The following is a 15753-nucleotide window of genomic DNA, read 5'->3' as shown; positions in this document are numbered from 1 at the left end:
ATTCCGAAAACTAAAGGAGATGTATGTGTAACTATCAAAAACTAGTGTGGATGTATTTGTAATTTACGAAAAGTAATATAAATCGAAAAAGGGTAAAGCCCTAAATGCTTGTTGCTAAACCCTGTGTTTGAGCTCTGTGTAGCAATGGCTTCTCAAATTTCAGATAAAAAGAGAACAAAGAAAACAAAGAAACGAAGCAGAGTTGAATCAGAAGAATTTGAGCGAATCAACTCACTTAATTGGAATCCAACACTTACAGAGAAAGATGATGCCTTCTCTTTCCTTATTGGCTCGAATGAGCTTGAAGGAGGTTTCTTTTTTTTCCTGTCTTTTTGCATTGATTCAGCTGTATTGTTGTTTTCTGATGGTTTTTGAGTAACCCCATGATTGGATATGGATTGTTATTGTATAAAGATTGAACTTTTAGTTTATTGTCTATAGGGGAAGATAAGTGATTTAGACCAGATTGGCTTTAATGAGCTATGAGGAGGTTTATTTTCTGCCTTTTGCATTGAATCAGCTGTATTGTTCCTTTTTGATAGTTTTTAAGTAACCCCAAATTGGATAGGGATTGTTATTTTTAGCTAATTGTCTCTAGGAGAAGATAACTAATTTAGACCAAATCGGCTTCAATGAGCTATAAGGAGGTTTGTTTTTCTGCCCTTCTGCATTGAATCATCTGTATTGTTCTTTTGTGATAACTCTAGAGAAGCCCCTTAATTGGATAGAGATTGTTATTGTATAAATATTGGATTTTTAGCTTATTATCTCTTGGGGAAGATGAATAATTTAGACCGGATTAGCTTCAATTAGTTCGAAGGAGGTTTATTTTTCTGCCTTTTTGCATTGAATCAGCTGTATTGTTTCTATTTGATAGTCTTTGAGTAGCCCCATAATTGGATAGGGATTGTTATTGTATAAAGATTGGATCTTTAGCTTATTGTCTCTTGGGGAGGATGAATAATTTAGACCAGGTTTGCTTCAATGAGTTCGAAGGAGGTTTATTTTTCTGCCCTTTTGCATTTAATCAGCTGTATTGTTATTTTCTATTAGTATTTTAGAAACCCCATTATTGGAGAGGGATTGATAGTGTATAAAGATTGAATTTTTAGCTTATTGTCTCTTGGGAAGATGAATAATTTAGATCAGATTGGATTCAACGAGCTTGAAGGAGGTTTATTTTTCTGACCTTTTGCATTGAATCAGTTATTTTGTTCTTTTCCAATAGTTTTTGAGAAACCCCACAATTGGGTAGAGATTGTTTTTGTATAAACTTGCAGGTTTAGCAACAATATAAAGAGTGGATTTTTGGCTTATTGTCTCTTGGGGAAGATAAATAATTTAGTTCAAATTGGATTCAAGGAATATGTTACAGTTTCAAAAAAAAAAATTGGATTCAAGGAGTTCGAAGAAAGCCACTTTGTTTCTCCCTTTTTACATTAACCTCTTTTAGGATCTGCTGAAATTTTAGAGAGTTTACAGAAAGCTCACAGTTGAAATTTTCAGTATGTATACTCTTATTGTCAAATAAAAAATCTAGCATTTCGTGAAAGATGGAATAGTTAGCCTATATTATGGACCAAAACAGAACATTTTTTATATTGAGGATTCATATGCCAACGTCAGCTAGCTTGGGGTTGTGGTGTAGTTATTATTGCTGTTGTCATTGCTGTTGTATTCTCTTGGCAGAAATGATCCATGTTTTTGGCCTTATATCTGTTGGAAATTATTTTTTAAAGAACAACTTTTTTCGAGTGGTTATGTTGCGAATTTAAGAAATTGCACATCCTAGGAGATTGCAAACATTAACGTAACAATAGCTGTCGGAGTATTTTTGCATTAGTCGTTAAGCTTTCTTGTATTCTGTTGATTTTTTCCCCTGTTGTTAGTTAAAACATATGTGTTTGTTGATTTGGATTGTTGAGCACAAATAATTTTGGGTTCCAAGGACTGACACAGGTTTGGGTGTTTTGAGTGTAGGTTTTTTATGTCTTGAAGAGATCGATGAATCAGAGTACAATTTGGGTATTGCCAAATCATCTGGTGGAAGTGAAGAAAAGGGGAAGACAAAACCGAAGAAACAGAAAGTAGATACAAAAAATGAGGAATTGAATGGTGAAGCTAAGGGTGAGAGCAAAGAGGAGATTGAAGAGGTGGAAAAGGAAACGAAACAAAAGAAGAAAAAGAAGATGAAGAAGAAGAAGAAAGATAAGATCAATAAAGATGCTGTAAATGAAGCTGAAGGAAATGAAGAGCCGCCAGCTGGTTAGTGTTGCATTAAAATCTGATATTTTCCTTTTTGTAAAGGCTTCTCAATTTTTAAGTTTAGTATAATGCTAACTTGTTCTTTCATTGAGTCTCTGGATGTTTTCATAATTCCTGAAATTCTGGTATCAGTCGGTCAATTTCAAGTGAATGTCTATGGGTAACAACCTTTAATCACATTGGCGAATCTTTCAACAATTTTATTGTTAGTTAGGTATTTACTGGATGTCAATTCTTTAATATCTTGACCTATTGTTTCACTAAGCTATGTTCTGTGTTTTGGGTTCTTGAAATGGCTTTGTAAGTGATATATATTGTGTCAGTTGAATTCAGTTCCAGTAATAAAATAGAAATTTTACCTCTGCTTGAATGTTGGAAGAATGCAAGGTAAATGCAAGGAGTTAGACCAGAAGGATATGTGATTCTTTCCCTCAATTTATTGGCCATTCATCAGGTTTCTAATTGTTATAAATATAAAAGAAAAAAGAAAAACAGTAGGCATACTTTCATATACTTGCTATTCCTACAAGTTCTTCTAAATATTCTATTGCTGCGAGTGGTGCTCACTAGAAAGCTTTTGACCTACTTCCGTTTAACTGTTTTTATATATAGACAATGTTAACTTGCACGAATTTGGAGTAGACTAATATGTTTATTTGGAAAAGAAACTGGTGTGAGTTAATGTTGCAGTCAATAGAGTCCTTAATTACTCTTTCTGAACGACTGACTAGGATCTCGTCCATTGGTTTTATCATTGCAACATGATCTCACGTTGAAGACTTCTCTTATGATTTGGTATTAATTCTCGTTTTGAAATCTGACTCGAACAGTCACTGATGGAAATGATGACCAAGAACAAGATTCAGTAGATGAAACTGAATATTATGCATGGAATGAACTGAGACTTCATCCACTGCTCATGAAATCGATATACGCGCTCAAGTTCAAAGAACCTACACCAATACAACAAGCGTGCATTCCTGCAGGTTCTCACCAAGGAAAGGTTGGTTATGTGATAAAAATCAAGGTATCTCACTGGAGATGATGTCATATACCATGATATTTATGCTGGTTGTTTTGTGTGCCAGGATGTTGTGGGTGCTGCAGAGACAGGTTCTGGGAAAACACTGGCATTTGGTCTGCCCATTCTTCAACGTCTGCTTGAGGAGCGAGAAAAGGCCGAAAGGCAGCTTCCAGAAAATGGAGAATTGGATGATAAAGTTGCCTCCGCAGGTCTCCTCCGCGCTCTAATTATTACTCCTACAAGAGAGCTTGCCCTTCAGGTGATAATTCTCATGTTACAACTGTTTTCGTATATTATTTCAAAATAATAAGCTGATATCTTGACATCACACACACACACACACATTTATATTTGTACGTCGCTTCATAAAAAAATAAAAATATATGTATGCATGTCTCTGGCCCCAAATGCTTGTTCAAAATATGTATAGTAGTAGAAAAACAGCAGTTTGACAAGTTTTTCCTTCTGGGTTTCACGCCGTTGGCGCCAAGCATTGCTAAGTAATCACCCAGGAATCTCTTTCGATCAAGATGAAGGTGATAATGTCACAGTAACTAAAATTTATTGATGCTGAGGCTTACTATGTGTTGCATCAAGTTCAGGATATTATTTCCTGTAGTCCCCCTTATCCAACCAACACTAGGGAAAAAACAGAAAAAAGAGGAAAAGAATATATGCTTAACTTATGGTTTATTATGTCAAGTTTGGGTGTTCCTATTTGCTGCTACTATCCTGTTTAAGTCCTTCAGAATGGAATGTGGACTTCATGTTTTATTTGCACTGCAGTTCTTGTTAACCTAGTTGGATTTTCCTTTTGTTATTCGATATTTTTGCCCGGCCAGTGCTATTTATATCTGTAGACTTGGCTATGGTGCTGGGTTAGTTTACTGCAACTCATTTTGATTGCACATTGTGAGGGGCTTCTCATTTGCAGTTTCTTGCTCATCATTTTATTTTTTTTTAATTTCTAATTATTTCTTCTCTCCAGGTCACTGATCATCTGAAGGAAGCAGCAAAACATTCAAATTTTAGGGTTGTCCCTATTGTTGGTGGAATGTCAAGTGAAAAACAAGAAAGACTTTTGAAAACAAGGCCTGAAATTGTTGTCGGAACTCCGGGGAGGCTTTGGGAGCTTATGTCTGGTGGTGAAACTCATCTCGTGGAGGTTAGTGGCAATTTATGACACGTGATAGGATTGTTTCACAAGGTGACTCTTCATATGTCTCCCTTCTTCCAGCCTAAAAGAAAAAGGAGGGAGAAAGGAAAAAAGACAACGATCTTTTGGCTAAGCTGGCAAAAGATAGAGAGAGTTGATTCTGCCTCTTAATCTATGAAATAGATTTTTGTATGAACTGTTCTTTTCATGATATAAAATTATTTATGTTAGTGTACCCCTCAAAATCCTCTGTTTCAACTGGTTGAAGGTTTACTCTAACGTAGAATGCGAGTCCTAGTAAGATTGTTCACTGGGGGTGTCTGTTACCTGGTTTTTGCTTAATAATTGCAACTCAATTGTGAATAACTTCAAACTACGGATTGTGATGCTTAAGACTAGCTGTCCATCAATTATTGGTTGTCGCTTCTCATGACACCTGATAATCTGAATGGTCCTTTTCAGTTATTCCACATTTGTTATAGTAGGTTGAAACATGCATTCCCATGTTTCTATCCGTTCTATAGAGTGGATGATATTAGTTTCTTTTTTGCTTCTGCAGTTGCACTCACTGTCATTTTTTGTGCTGGATGAGGCCGATCGGATGATAGAAAATGGCCATTTCCACGAGTTGCAGTCTATAGTTGACATGCTTCCTATGGCTAATAAATCGACTGATGACGATTCTCAGAAATCACAAAATTGTGAAACAGTTTCCAGTGTCCAAAGAAAGAAAAGGCAAACATTTGTGTTTTCTGCAACCATTGCTTTGTCTGCCGATTTCAGGAAGAAGCTAAAGCGTGGATCACAAAAATCAAAAGCAAACGATGAGTTGAATTCAATAGAAACTCTGTCTGAGAGAGCAGGAATGAGGGCAGATGCGGCAATCATTGATCTGACTAATGCATCAATTCTAGCCAACAAGCTCGAGGAGTCGTTTATAGAGTAAGTTGGTATTTCTTGTTTTTTCTTTTGAGAATGATTTGTGCCAACTTTATCGCCATTGGCCTAACATCACCTCATCTTTCTATATACATGTTTCCAATATAATTTGTGCTTATGTGCTTGTGAAGTTTAATCTTTGCCTAGAGTTTGCAAATTTTGTATATATTTCGTCTGAGATACCTTTCCTTTAAATTGCTATAGTTTATATTAAACTGAAGCTTCATACATATTTCTGCTGCTGTAAATATGTACTCGTTTTCACCATGCATGCTACCCTGGTGTGAAACTGATCATTCCATTGTTGGGTCGCAGCTGCAGGGATGAAGATAAAGATGGGTATTTGTATTACATTTTGAGTGTTCATGGACAAGGTCGGACAATTGTCTTCTGTACGTCCATTGCAGCTTTACGCCATATCTCCTCCCTCTTGCGCATCCTTGGCGTCAATGTCTGGACACTTCATGCCCAGATGCAACAGAGAGCTCGACTTAAGGTCACTTTTATGATTTCTTTCCCATTTTAGGTTATGCTCCATTTTCTTTACTTTCAAATTCTATAGTAATTCTTTCGCGGAGAAAAGGAGGAGATGTTCAATCTAGTGGCTCTTGATTGGTACACCAATGATCTGTTCTGGAATTATTTAGAGCCTGTTTAGATGAGCTTATAACTTATGGCTATAAGCCAAAAGTCAGTAGTTAGGATTTCTATGTCTACAGTCTTGACATTTTATCCACTTGCTATGAGATTGTTTCATTCTCTAATTGAGAAGACAGAAGATGTCAATTTATTCCATCTTGTCCAATTGTCGCATCAATGAGCTTTTCCTTCTCACAAACATGGAACTACTAAACATGTTCTATATTCTGTTGCCTTCTCTTCTTAGCCATTTTGTTCAATGCAGGCAATTGACCGGTTTCGGGGACATGAGCATGGTATACTCATTGCTACAGATGTTGCAGCCAGAGGTTTGGATATTCCTGGTGTTCGAACCGTCATTCACTATCAGCTACCTCATTCAGCTGAAGTAAGTTCGTAATGTGCCTTCTTATTGGTAGCTTGTTACCACGTACACAATTTCAATCTATGAAAATTGTTGTGCAGGTTTACGTTCATAGAAGTGGAAGAACTGCTAGGGCTCATTCTGATGGATGTAGCATTGCTCTAATCACACCAAATGATACCTCAAAGTTTGCTGCTTTATGCAGGTCGTTTTCAAAGGTAATCTTCGAATAGCCACTGGAATGAGCAAATACTCTTTTTATAGATACATATCCTCTGTAAATGAGCGCAAGGGAGAAAACCATTCAGTTTGGAGGTTGACTCGATACATATTGATTTTTTAGCTTACGAGTACTTCCTTTTAGATTTTCAACTTTTGTGATTATTTCGTATTATATACAAAATGATTAGATGGAGCAGTGACATTATTTCCCTCTAAGCAGACTGCTTCTGGCTTCTCTTTCCTGATGTTGTAGAGTTTCTTGCTTCTATCTTTCTCGGTTGGTCAATTGTAGCTGTATGCTTGTCTTGGTTGACACTCATTCAAGACATTATTTTTTCTCCCTCTTGTCTTTACATTTAACCCTCTTTTTTATTTTTTGTGAAAGCTCTATTCGAGTAGCAATGTTTTGCACTAATGGATATTGTTGCTATTTCCAGGATAACTTCCAGCGGTTTCCCTTAGAAATGTCATACATGCCTGAAGTTATGAAGCGATTATCCCTTGCACGTCAAATAGACAAGATTTCCCGAAAGGACTCTCAGGTGATCTTCTGGTCCCACGTATCTCTGAGTGTTAAAATGCTTCTTCCTATGCTATGGTCATGAGTCTCTCTGACCAATCTAACTATGATGATTGAAATGCATTTTTCTTGATAATGCCATTTACTTTATACTTCAGAAGCCTCTTTTGTTCTTAAGCAGCTAATGTTCTTCACTATAGTCTGCTGAATCAAAAAACGTAGCTTTTGACAAGTGAAAGATTTCATCTTGTTTTCCATATACTTCTTGTTAGCCTCACTTTATTGAACATTGAATTCCTTCACATTTTTGGACATACCAACTTGGTTACTAGACAATTAGTAATTTCTTTTTTAGGAAGAATGCTGTATACTGTTTTGAATTATCAATGAAGGGATAAAGATGTGTAAATGTTTTCCGTGGATACAAAATAGTGAAGATACGATGATTCTTGTTTTGCTAAGAAGAATCTAACACAATAAGTTGAAAACTTCCACCTTATTGGTTTATCTTTTTTTTTTGGGACAAATTAACATGGTTATGATACAATAAGTGGTTTTCCTTTCAGAAATCTTATTCTATTCTGCTTTAAATTCCATAAAGAGCTTAAAAGAAGGATTTTTGCTAGTGTTTAGTGAGATATTTTTTCTTTCTTTTGGGATTTGTACCGTATATGTTAGGTATAAAAGAACTCTTAATTGATCTTCCTTTAGTAAGAAAGAATCTGCTGGAAGTAGTTGGAAACTTCTCCCTTATTGGGTTCCTTGCAAAAATGTTTACTAACTTATCTGCATTAACCCAAAACAAGGAATAGCTTCGTGGTAACTGGTAAGGAAATTTCGTGTTACCGAGGGAGCAAAGTAGGAAATAGCCACTGATGGGCCCTGCCCTTGGGTTTTGGTTTTCAGAAGGTGTTTGCTTTAAGCAACATCCACCACTACGCTTCGCCAAGCTAGTTGGGGATCGGCTAATACAAATTTGTCCTATTTGATGGGTGGTATTCACAATCTAAAGGAAAATAACCTATTTAGCAAACTGTTTTCTCTGTATCCACTGAGTAACTTGATCTTAAAGTTCCAGAATATTGTTTCCTCCTATTGCCGCCGGTAACTTGTATTCACGTTTATACATTTCGTTCATGGTTAGTTTCCTTTTTTTTTCCAGGACAAGGCCAAGAAAAATTGGCTTGAGCGAAGTGCTGAATTAATGGAACTAGATTTGGAAGATAATGATAGTGAGGAGGAAAGAGTGAACAATCATAAGCGAAAGAAAGCCACATCTGCTCAACTAACTAATCTACAAGAGGTCATTCTGATTATGAAATTTTCTGATATTAATATCTAAAAAGAGGGCAGCCTGGTGCACTAAGCTCCTACAATGTGCAGGGTCCAGAAAGCGTCGGACCACAAAGGGTCTTAAGACTGATGTATACTGAAATATTTAACTTTTTTTAAACTGCAGGAACTAAAAAGTCTTCTTTCACGGCCATTGCAACCCAAAACATTCTCAAAACGCTACTTGGCTGGGGTAAGTTCTCACAGTAATGTGATGTTTCTCGGAATGGCTGCTATTTCTTCCAAACCCATCCTTATATAGCTATTGTTTCTTCCTAAGCTATGTGGTTCAAGTAATAAATAACACAATCGTTTTCTTTGGGGGGGTTCGATGACATTTATTTAGGACGCACGCATCTCTTCGTGTGTTAGTCTAAAATGATTTGATTTTCTTTTCAGGCTGGTGTTTCACCTCTCCTTCAGAACCAGCTGGAGGAATTAGCTAGACAGAAAAATTCAAATAATTCCGGAGATGTTAAAAGGAAGAAAATGATCGTCATTGGTCAGGATTGTGTCGAGCCCCTCCAGGCACTTAGGAGTGCTGGTCCAGAGGTAATATAGAAGTAGTCGTTTGTATACGTACTATATCTCAACAAAACAGACGTTAATGCTACTTTGTTCCTAAACTCTGCCTACTCTGCCCCTTTTACACTCGCAGACTAAGTTGAATCTGAAGGATATGGCTGAAAAACGGAGAGATATAACCGAGTTAAGGAGAAAGAGGAGAGAAACCAAAAAACGTATTCCCCTCTCCGCTCTCTGATCATTATCATCGACATCTTCTGTTTCCGTTTTATCTTCCAACCTCAATTCTTATCATCTCTGTCCTGTTTCCTTTTCACAGGTTTGCGCGAACAACGACGAAAACAGAAGAAAAAACTTCAAGGAAAAGAGTGAGTCTTTGTCTATTCTCTTAGAGGATTCGAACTCGGGTATAGATTCTCTATGCTCATGTAAACGACTATGATGAAATTCGATAACTATATATCACTCAGCCAATTTTGTAGTTTACAGTTTTAAGTTAAAAAAAGGCCAAATCATGTTGTAAAAACTATATATTTATATCTGATAATTGGTTTTGAAATCAAATATTCAGTGAGATGTACAAGAGGAATTTCTTGAAAGTATCTTCTTGAATGTTTATTTCAGTTTAGGTAATTTGATTAATGTGAAATTTCGAGTCGTATATCAGAAATAACCTCTACTATCTCACAAAGGTAGGGGGTAATGTGTGACGTATATTATATCCTTTTCTAACCTAGAGGTAACGATATTATCACAACCCTTCCAACTCGTCCACGCTTACGTTGATTATTGAACCGTCCATTTGTTTTAAAAACTTTTATGAATAAATTTGGGCTATTATATTAATTGAACTTTTAGAGATAAATTTAAATGATTATATTGCACATGTTAAATAGAACTGATCAATAAATAAATAGATCATTGAATGGATTGGACAACAAAAAATATCATGTTTTCATAGGTTAGTTTTGTCACCAATTACAATGAACTAAGTTTTGGTTCAATATACAAAATCATACTTCAACTTACTCATATTTAATTTAAAGTATTTCATCTTTTACGTTTATATGATCTAGTGATTAATAAAGTAATAAAAGAAGGGCAACTTTCACATATAGCAAACAAAAAATTCATATTTGTATGCTATAGCAAAGTTTGCATAATTGCGCTCCATAACAAATATAAAACTGTATAATTCGCTATACATATACAATTGTATAATTCGTTGGCCTAAATTGTATAATTCGCTGGCTTAAATTGTATAATTCACTTGCCTATTTCGCTGCAATTGTATAATTTGCTTTGCATACAGTTGAATCGAATTAAAATATATGTATATTTCATAATTATAAGTGTATAGCAAGAACATATATGTTTTTCTTTCGCTTTATACAAAAACAGAAACACAATATATACTCTTCTATTGTATAAAGCTAGAGAAAATTGTATTTCACTGCAATTGTATAATTCGTTGGCTTTTTTCTCTGCAATATTTGAAGTAAAATATTTGTAAATTGCATAATTAAGTGTATAACATGAAGATATATATTTTTGCATGTGTATATACAATTTTCTCTCGCTTTATACAAAACAGAAACAGAATTATACACTTCTGTGTATAAAGCGAGAGAGGCGAGCGAGAATAGAGAGTGGCGAGCGAGATTTTTGGGAGAGAGACGCTGGCAAATTTTAGCTAACCTTTGCTATGGAGCACAATTAAATCAAACCCTAGTTATTCCATTTATTTTAGGTTATTAGTTTGTTATTATATACAATTTTCCCATAAAAGAATTATGAAATTTTAATTTTAAATTCTGATAAAAATAAATATATGAGAATTTCTTCATATTTAAGTCTCGATTGAAAAATAATAAAAAGTATTTATTAAAATAATTAAGATACAAATAAATTGATCGAAATATCATGTAAAAAAATAAAAGAATCTCTTGAAACCCTTTTTTTAAAAAAATATGGTGACTGTTTATTGATGTCATGTAACACATTAATTAACAAGTAGACGTTGATATTAAATTTAATTAAATGCAATCGATTCAACGTTGACTTCCTTATAATTAATTTAACATTGACTAGAAATTACATATATTTTCTTTTAACGTAAATATACATTTACATTTTTATATATACAAAATTCATAGCAATTAACTCTAACATTGACTAGTTCCCTTCCTCTTTATTTCAGCCACTTCTGGTGGTCCATTAAGAAAAAAGAAATATCGCGTTTATTGATTAATAAAGTGAGTTGAAAATCGTGAAATTTTATGTTTAGATACTAATGACGATATAATGTATAGTAATTTTTGTTCATTTGTCTAAATTTTAATAGACAGAAGAACTCAATTCATTTATTGATAAAAAGTAACAGATATCTCGTGAAATTAAGTACGGAGATGCACATAAATTGATCCCAGACAGTATAATCGTTATCTCACTACTAGATATTAGATATCTCTTTTGTCATTTTGTTTAGAAAATCTGAGCGATCATTTTCCCTTTAGTGTTTCGTCTATTCACAATTTTGGAGGTCTATGTATTTGGTTCGGATTGTCAATTGAATTTTTTTAATCACGATTTTGATAATTAAACACTTAAACTTGACGAAACTCAATCTTTTAAACTCCTCAATGAGACTATGACCAAGAAATCTATATGAGGTCAATTTATATGACTGGTTGTACCCTTAGAACTTCGTAATAATAGTCTCGTCCTTCTATTTTTCTCAGATATAATATCTGACATAGTTTATACATTATATGGCTCAAACGCGTGACCTAAGTCACAAGTCCATCAACCCTTAGGCTAAAAACAGAGCTATAATTGATGATTTTTAATAAATATATAAGATTCAAAATGTAATGACCAAAAAAAATTCAAAATGTATGCATTACAAAATGTAATTAAATTCTAAAATTCAATGAGGAAAAAAATAATATAATAGGTGGTAATTGTCTACGTACTTTGAAATTTCTAGATTTCAATTACAAAGATAATTTTTTGGAGTCATTTGAAGTTTGTCCTCGTGTGTTGACTAAGTCTTCTATTGTTATATTACAAATAGGGTAGAAATACATAAAATTTAATAATTTTGATTCAAAATAAAATATTTATTTTAAAAAATTTATTTATTATGTATAAAAATTTATTCAGAACATTCCTACAACTCCAAAGGAATAAAAATTCATAATCAATAAATTTTAAATATTAACTCCGCATCTCGGTACAAACTCCTGTATAAGGGATAAGTCAACTTAAGCAACCTAGACATTTTTTGCCTTCCCCTTAATTAGAGTGTTAAACAATCCAAATAATATAAATATATATATATAAAGCAAATTGCAATAAGTACTAGCTATAAGATTCCCAAAATGTCAATGGTATCAAATTAATTGATTAATAATTAATTTGATACCATTGACATTTTGGGAATCTTATAGCCACTTATGATAAATACAATTAAAGAAATTGTATACGTATGATTTAGAGGTTTGAATATCAAAAATCAATAATACCTCATCAAGACTTTGATAGATATATCCTTAGAGTATACGTGATTAAAAGTAATTGTTTGACTAGATTATGATAATTTTTGCATATTAGGAATCGCTTGGATTGGAGATAAATTATACTGTTAGAATAATTTGTAAAGATGACTAAATTGGTTGAGCATATGTTCTCTCTCGTATGGAGTCTGGCATCCGTGTATTTATTGATCGAATTCGTCACACGTAAAATTGAAGACTATTACAACAAGGTGGATAGAAAGTTACGTTGGCAAATATTATTTATAAAAAGAAAAAGGAACCAATTTGATTCAATCAATTCTAAAGATTATATTATATTGTTTTTGGTTTGAATTTCCTCCTTGTATTGCTAAGTGCATTAACATAACGATTGATTATGATTTTTGTCAAAGTAATATTCATTAAAAAGGGAAAAACTTTTTATTAGAATTAGTTTCATATTTAAAGTCTGTAGTTATAATTAGAAGAATTTTTATTCATCTTATCAAAATAATCCTGATCGATATCAAAACATAAATCTCTTAGTATAATTATAAAAAAAAAAATTATCAATTTTCCAAAATTGTCAATATCAACATCTAATAGCATGCCATGTGACTCAAGAATTTATTTATCATAGTTTTATTTCACCACCTTTGATAGACCATAGTCATTGACCAAGGTAGCATTATATTAGCTATAATTTGAAAAGAAAAAATAAAGTCATTTGTCGTTTCTAATTTAGTTTTTTTTTTTAATCAAAAAAAATTGAAGAACAATGAATCTAGCCCCTAAAAAAATAATAAAAATTGTTAAAGTCTACATCTACATTAATTTAACTTGTTAAAAGGGTGAAAAAGTGACAATTTTAAATAAAGGTACGGTATTAAATTATTAATTAAAAAAATGATAGGGTTAACTTTATATTTTTCATGTTAAACGTGCTCCATTAAATAGAAACTTTTTTGAATTAGAGCTACAAAGAAACACTAATAATGGTGCACAATTAAAGTTAAGCTATAAAACCAACTTAATTACGTTTATGAATATAAAATTTAATAATATACTGAATTAATCTATATATTTTTTTAAAAAAATATGATAATTGATAATAATCATGATTGTCGATATTGGTGGTAGGCGTTAATAGAGGATGGTGTTGCTAATAGCTAGTGTTGGTGCCATTATATATTTCACGGCGGTAATTGATGATAATGATTGATAGTTGTGATAAATAATAATGATAATTAACTAATGACAATGATTAAGAATTTAATATATATAGTAGTGTCGTGATTGATGGTTGATATACTAATGGTTAATAATGTTGATGATCTAAACGGTGACTAGTAATAGTGACAGTTAACCGTAGACATATCGATAACAATGATAGTTATGTACAACAGGTGCATAGTAATAGTGGATAATAGGATAGTAAAAATAGATGATGACATCGATTACTAGTCACAATGAATGAACGAACTGTTGAAATTTTTTTTTAATTGATAATTAATTCACTGTATAACAAATGCAATCATTACTAATATAAGTATTATTGATGCAAATTTAATCAATATATTTCTTATACACCTTATCAAATATTCCTTATTAATACTCCCTTTGTTTCATATTAGATGGTTATTTGATTAAAAAAATTTCTCTAATCATATGAATTGATCATTTATTAAATAAGGATAGAATTAATTTTATAAAAGTTTATTTACCCCCTATAATTAATATGGCCTTTGAAAGTTTAAGCAAATTTAAAGACTCGATAATTTTATTTTTACAAAATAAAAAAGCTAATTAATATGAATACAGACAAAATAATAAAATTAATTAAATTACTAATAAATTTTTTAATCACAATATAAAATTTATTAAAAAAAAAGTTCATCTAATATGAAACAGATGAAGTACGAGAATATTTTTCAAGTAATCTCCAAAGTATAAAACCAAAAAATAATAATAATCTTCGAATTGTAAACTACAGCTAGTAAACGTTGGTAGGTTTATATTTAATTAATCCCTTAAAATCTAAGCAAGATTTTAACTTTGTGATTATCTTTCTTAATATTTTAATTTAGAATTTCAGAATACGTTTTTTATTATTTTGTACCTCCCCATATATATATTTTTTATAATGGGGAACTTGAAATATATTTTATAATTAATTTTCAATTTCAAAAAATCATTGTCATTTTGTGCATAAATAAATCTTAAGAGTATGGGTTAACTTCATTCTGACACATGATACCGTAATTAAGAGTTAATTAATTGAGTTTAACGATAAGATTAATAATTATAATGAAAAGGAATATAAGTTATATTTTATTTCATTTGCAGAATATCGGGTATTCTTTTCTAAATATTTTTATTTGTCAAAATCAATCACAAAATTTATATTTACGTATCGAATTAATAATTTAATAGAAGCAACATTTTGGTCACTTAATTATTGATAGAAAAAGTTTAATAATATCTATTTAAGTATATTTCTTAGATTCCCCAATTGATTATTCAATTGTTATATCCCATTTGTATAGTTACTCAATAATTTGAGACTAATTTGTATTTTTATAAAAGAAATATGAATAATAATAAAAGACTAATTTCTTATATAAAGGAATCAACAATAATAATACGTGAACTAATTAAAAATTGATTATATTAAGTCATATATTATAAAAAATGAAAAATGTATTTTTATAGCTGAGGAATCAAAGGTTCTATTATTCATAATAAAAAAATCTTCAAAGACTTAGTTGTTGAACGTTCCAAGTAAATTTATGTACAAACATAATATTAAAAATTTAAAATTTATGACAAATATATATATACATATATATATATATATATATATATATATATATATATATATATATATTCTTTTATGTTGTTACAAAAGAGAAAAGTGAAGACTTTATTCAGAATTTATGCAAATAGCATTGAGAAATAAATTTGGAGGAAAATAAAAAACTCAAACTCTAAGTTGGAAATATTTTACAACCAAATATTTATAAAATAAAGTGAAAGATTAAAACAACATGTCAAGATAATCTTACGAATGAGTTCGCAAGAATAAAATATATTACAAGCCTTATTTTTATTTTACGATTTTTTTTATAAACGTAAGATTCATGTAAAACACATCAAAAAGGTAAAATTTTGCACAAATAAATAGCATACATATATTTTATCAAAAATATTTCAATATTTGAAAGTGAAAACCACTTATGGACGAATATA

The 15753-nt window shown here is 31.7% G+C and overlaps 1 protein-coding gene across 1 annotated transcript; it reads left to right on the top strand.

The window, feature by feature from the left end:
* The first annotated feature begins 65 nt into the window (after positions 1-65).
* On the top strand, positions 66-9585 carry LOC101265585 (DEAD-box ATP-dependent RNA helicase 13). The gene is made up of 15 exons (XM_004247727.5): positions 66-310; positions 1981-2265; positions 3096-3268; positions 3354-3548; positions 4278-4454; positions 5005-5387; positions 5700-5880; positions 6289-6411; positions 6489-6605; positions 7047-7151; positions 8292-8432; positions 8589-8654; positions 8861-9013; positions 9120-9201; positions 9306-9585. Exons 1-15 carry the CDS (start codon positions 145-147, stop codon positions 9356-9358), a joined length of 2400 nt encoding a protein of 799 aa, XP_004247775.1. The 5' UTR covers positions 66-144; the 3' UTR covers positions 9359-9585.
* The last annotated feature ends 6168 nt before the right edge of the window (positions 9586-15753 follow it).

This window comes from Solanum lycopersicum, chromosome 9, assembly GCF_036512215.1.
Source record: "Solanum lycopersicum chromosome 9, SLM_r2.1".
NCBI classification, from domain to species: Eukaryota; Viridiplantae; Streptophyta; class Magnoliopsida; order Solanales; family Solanaceae; genus Solanum; species Solanum lycopersicum.
The sequence above is the reverse complement of the archived record's forward strand: the minus strand, read 5'-3'. Positions and strand labels throughout refer to the sequence as shown.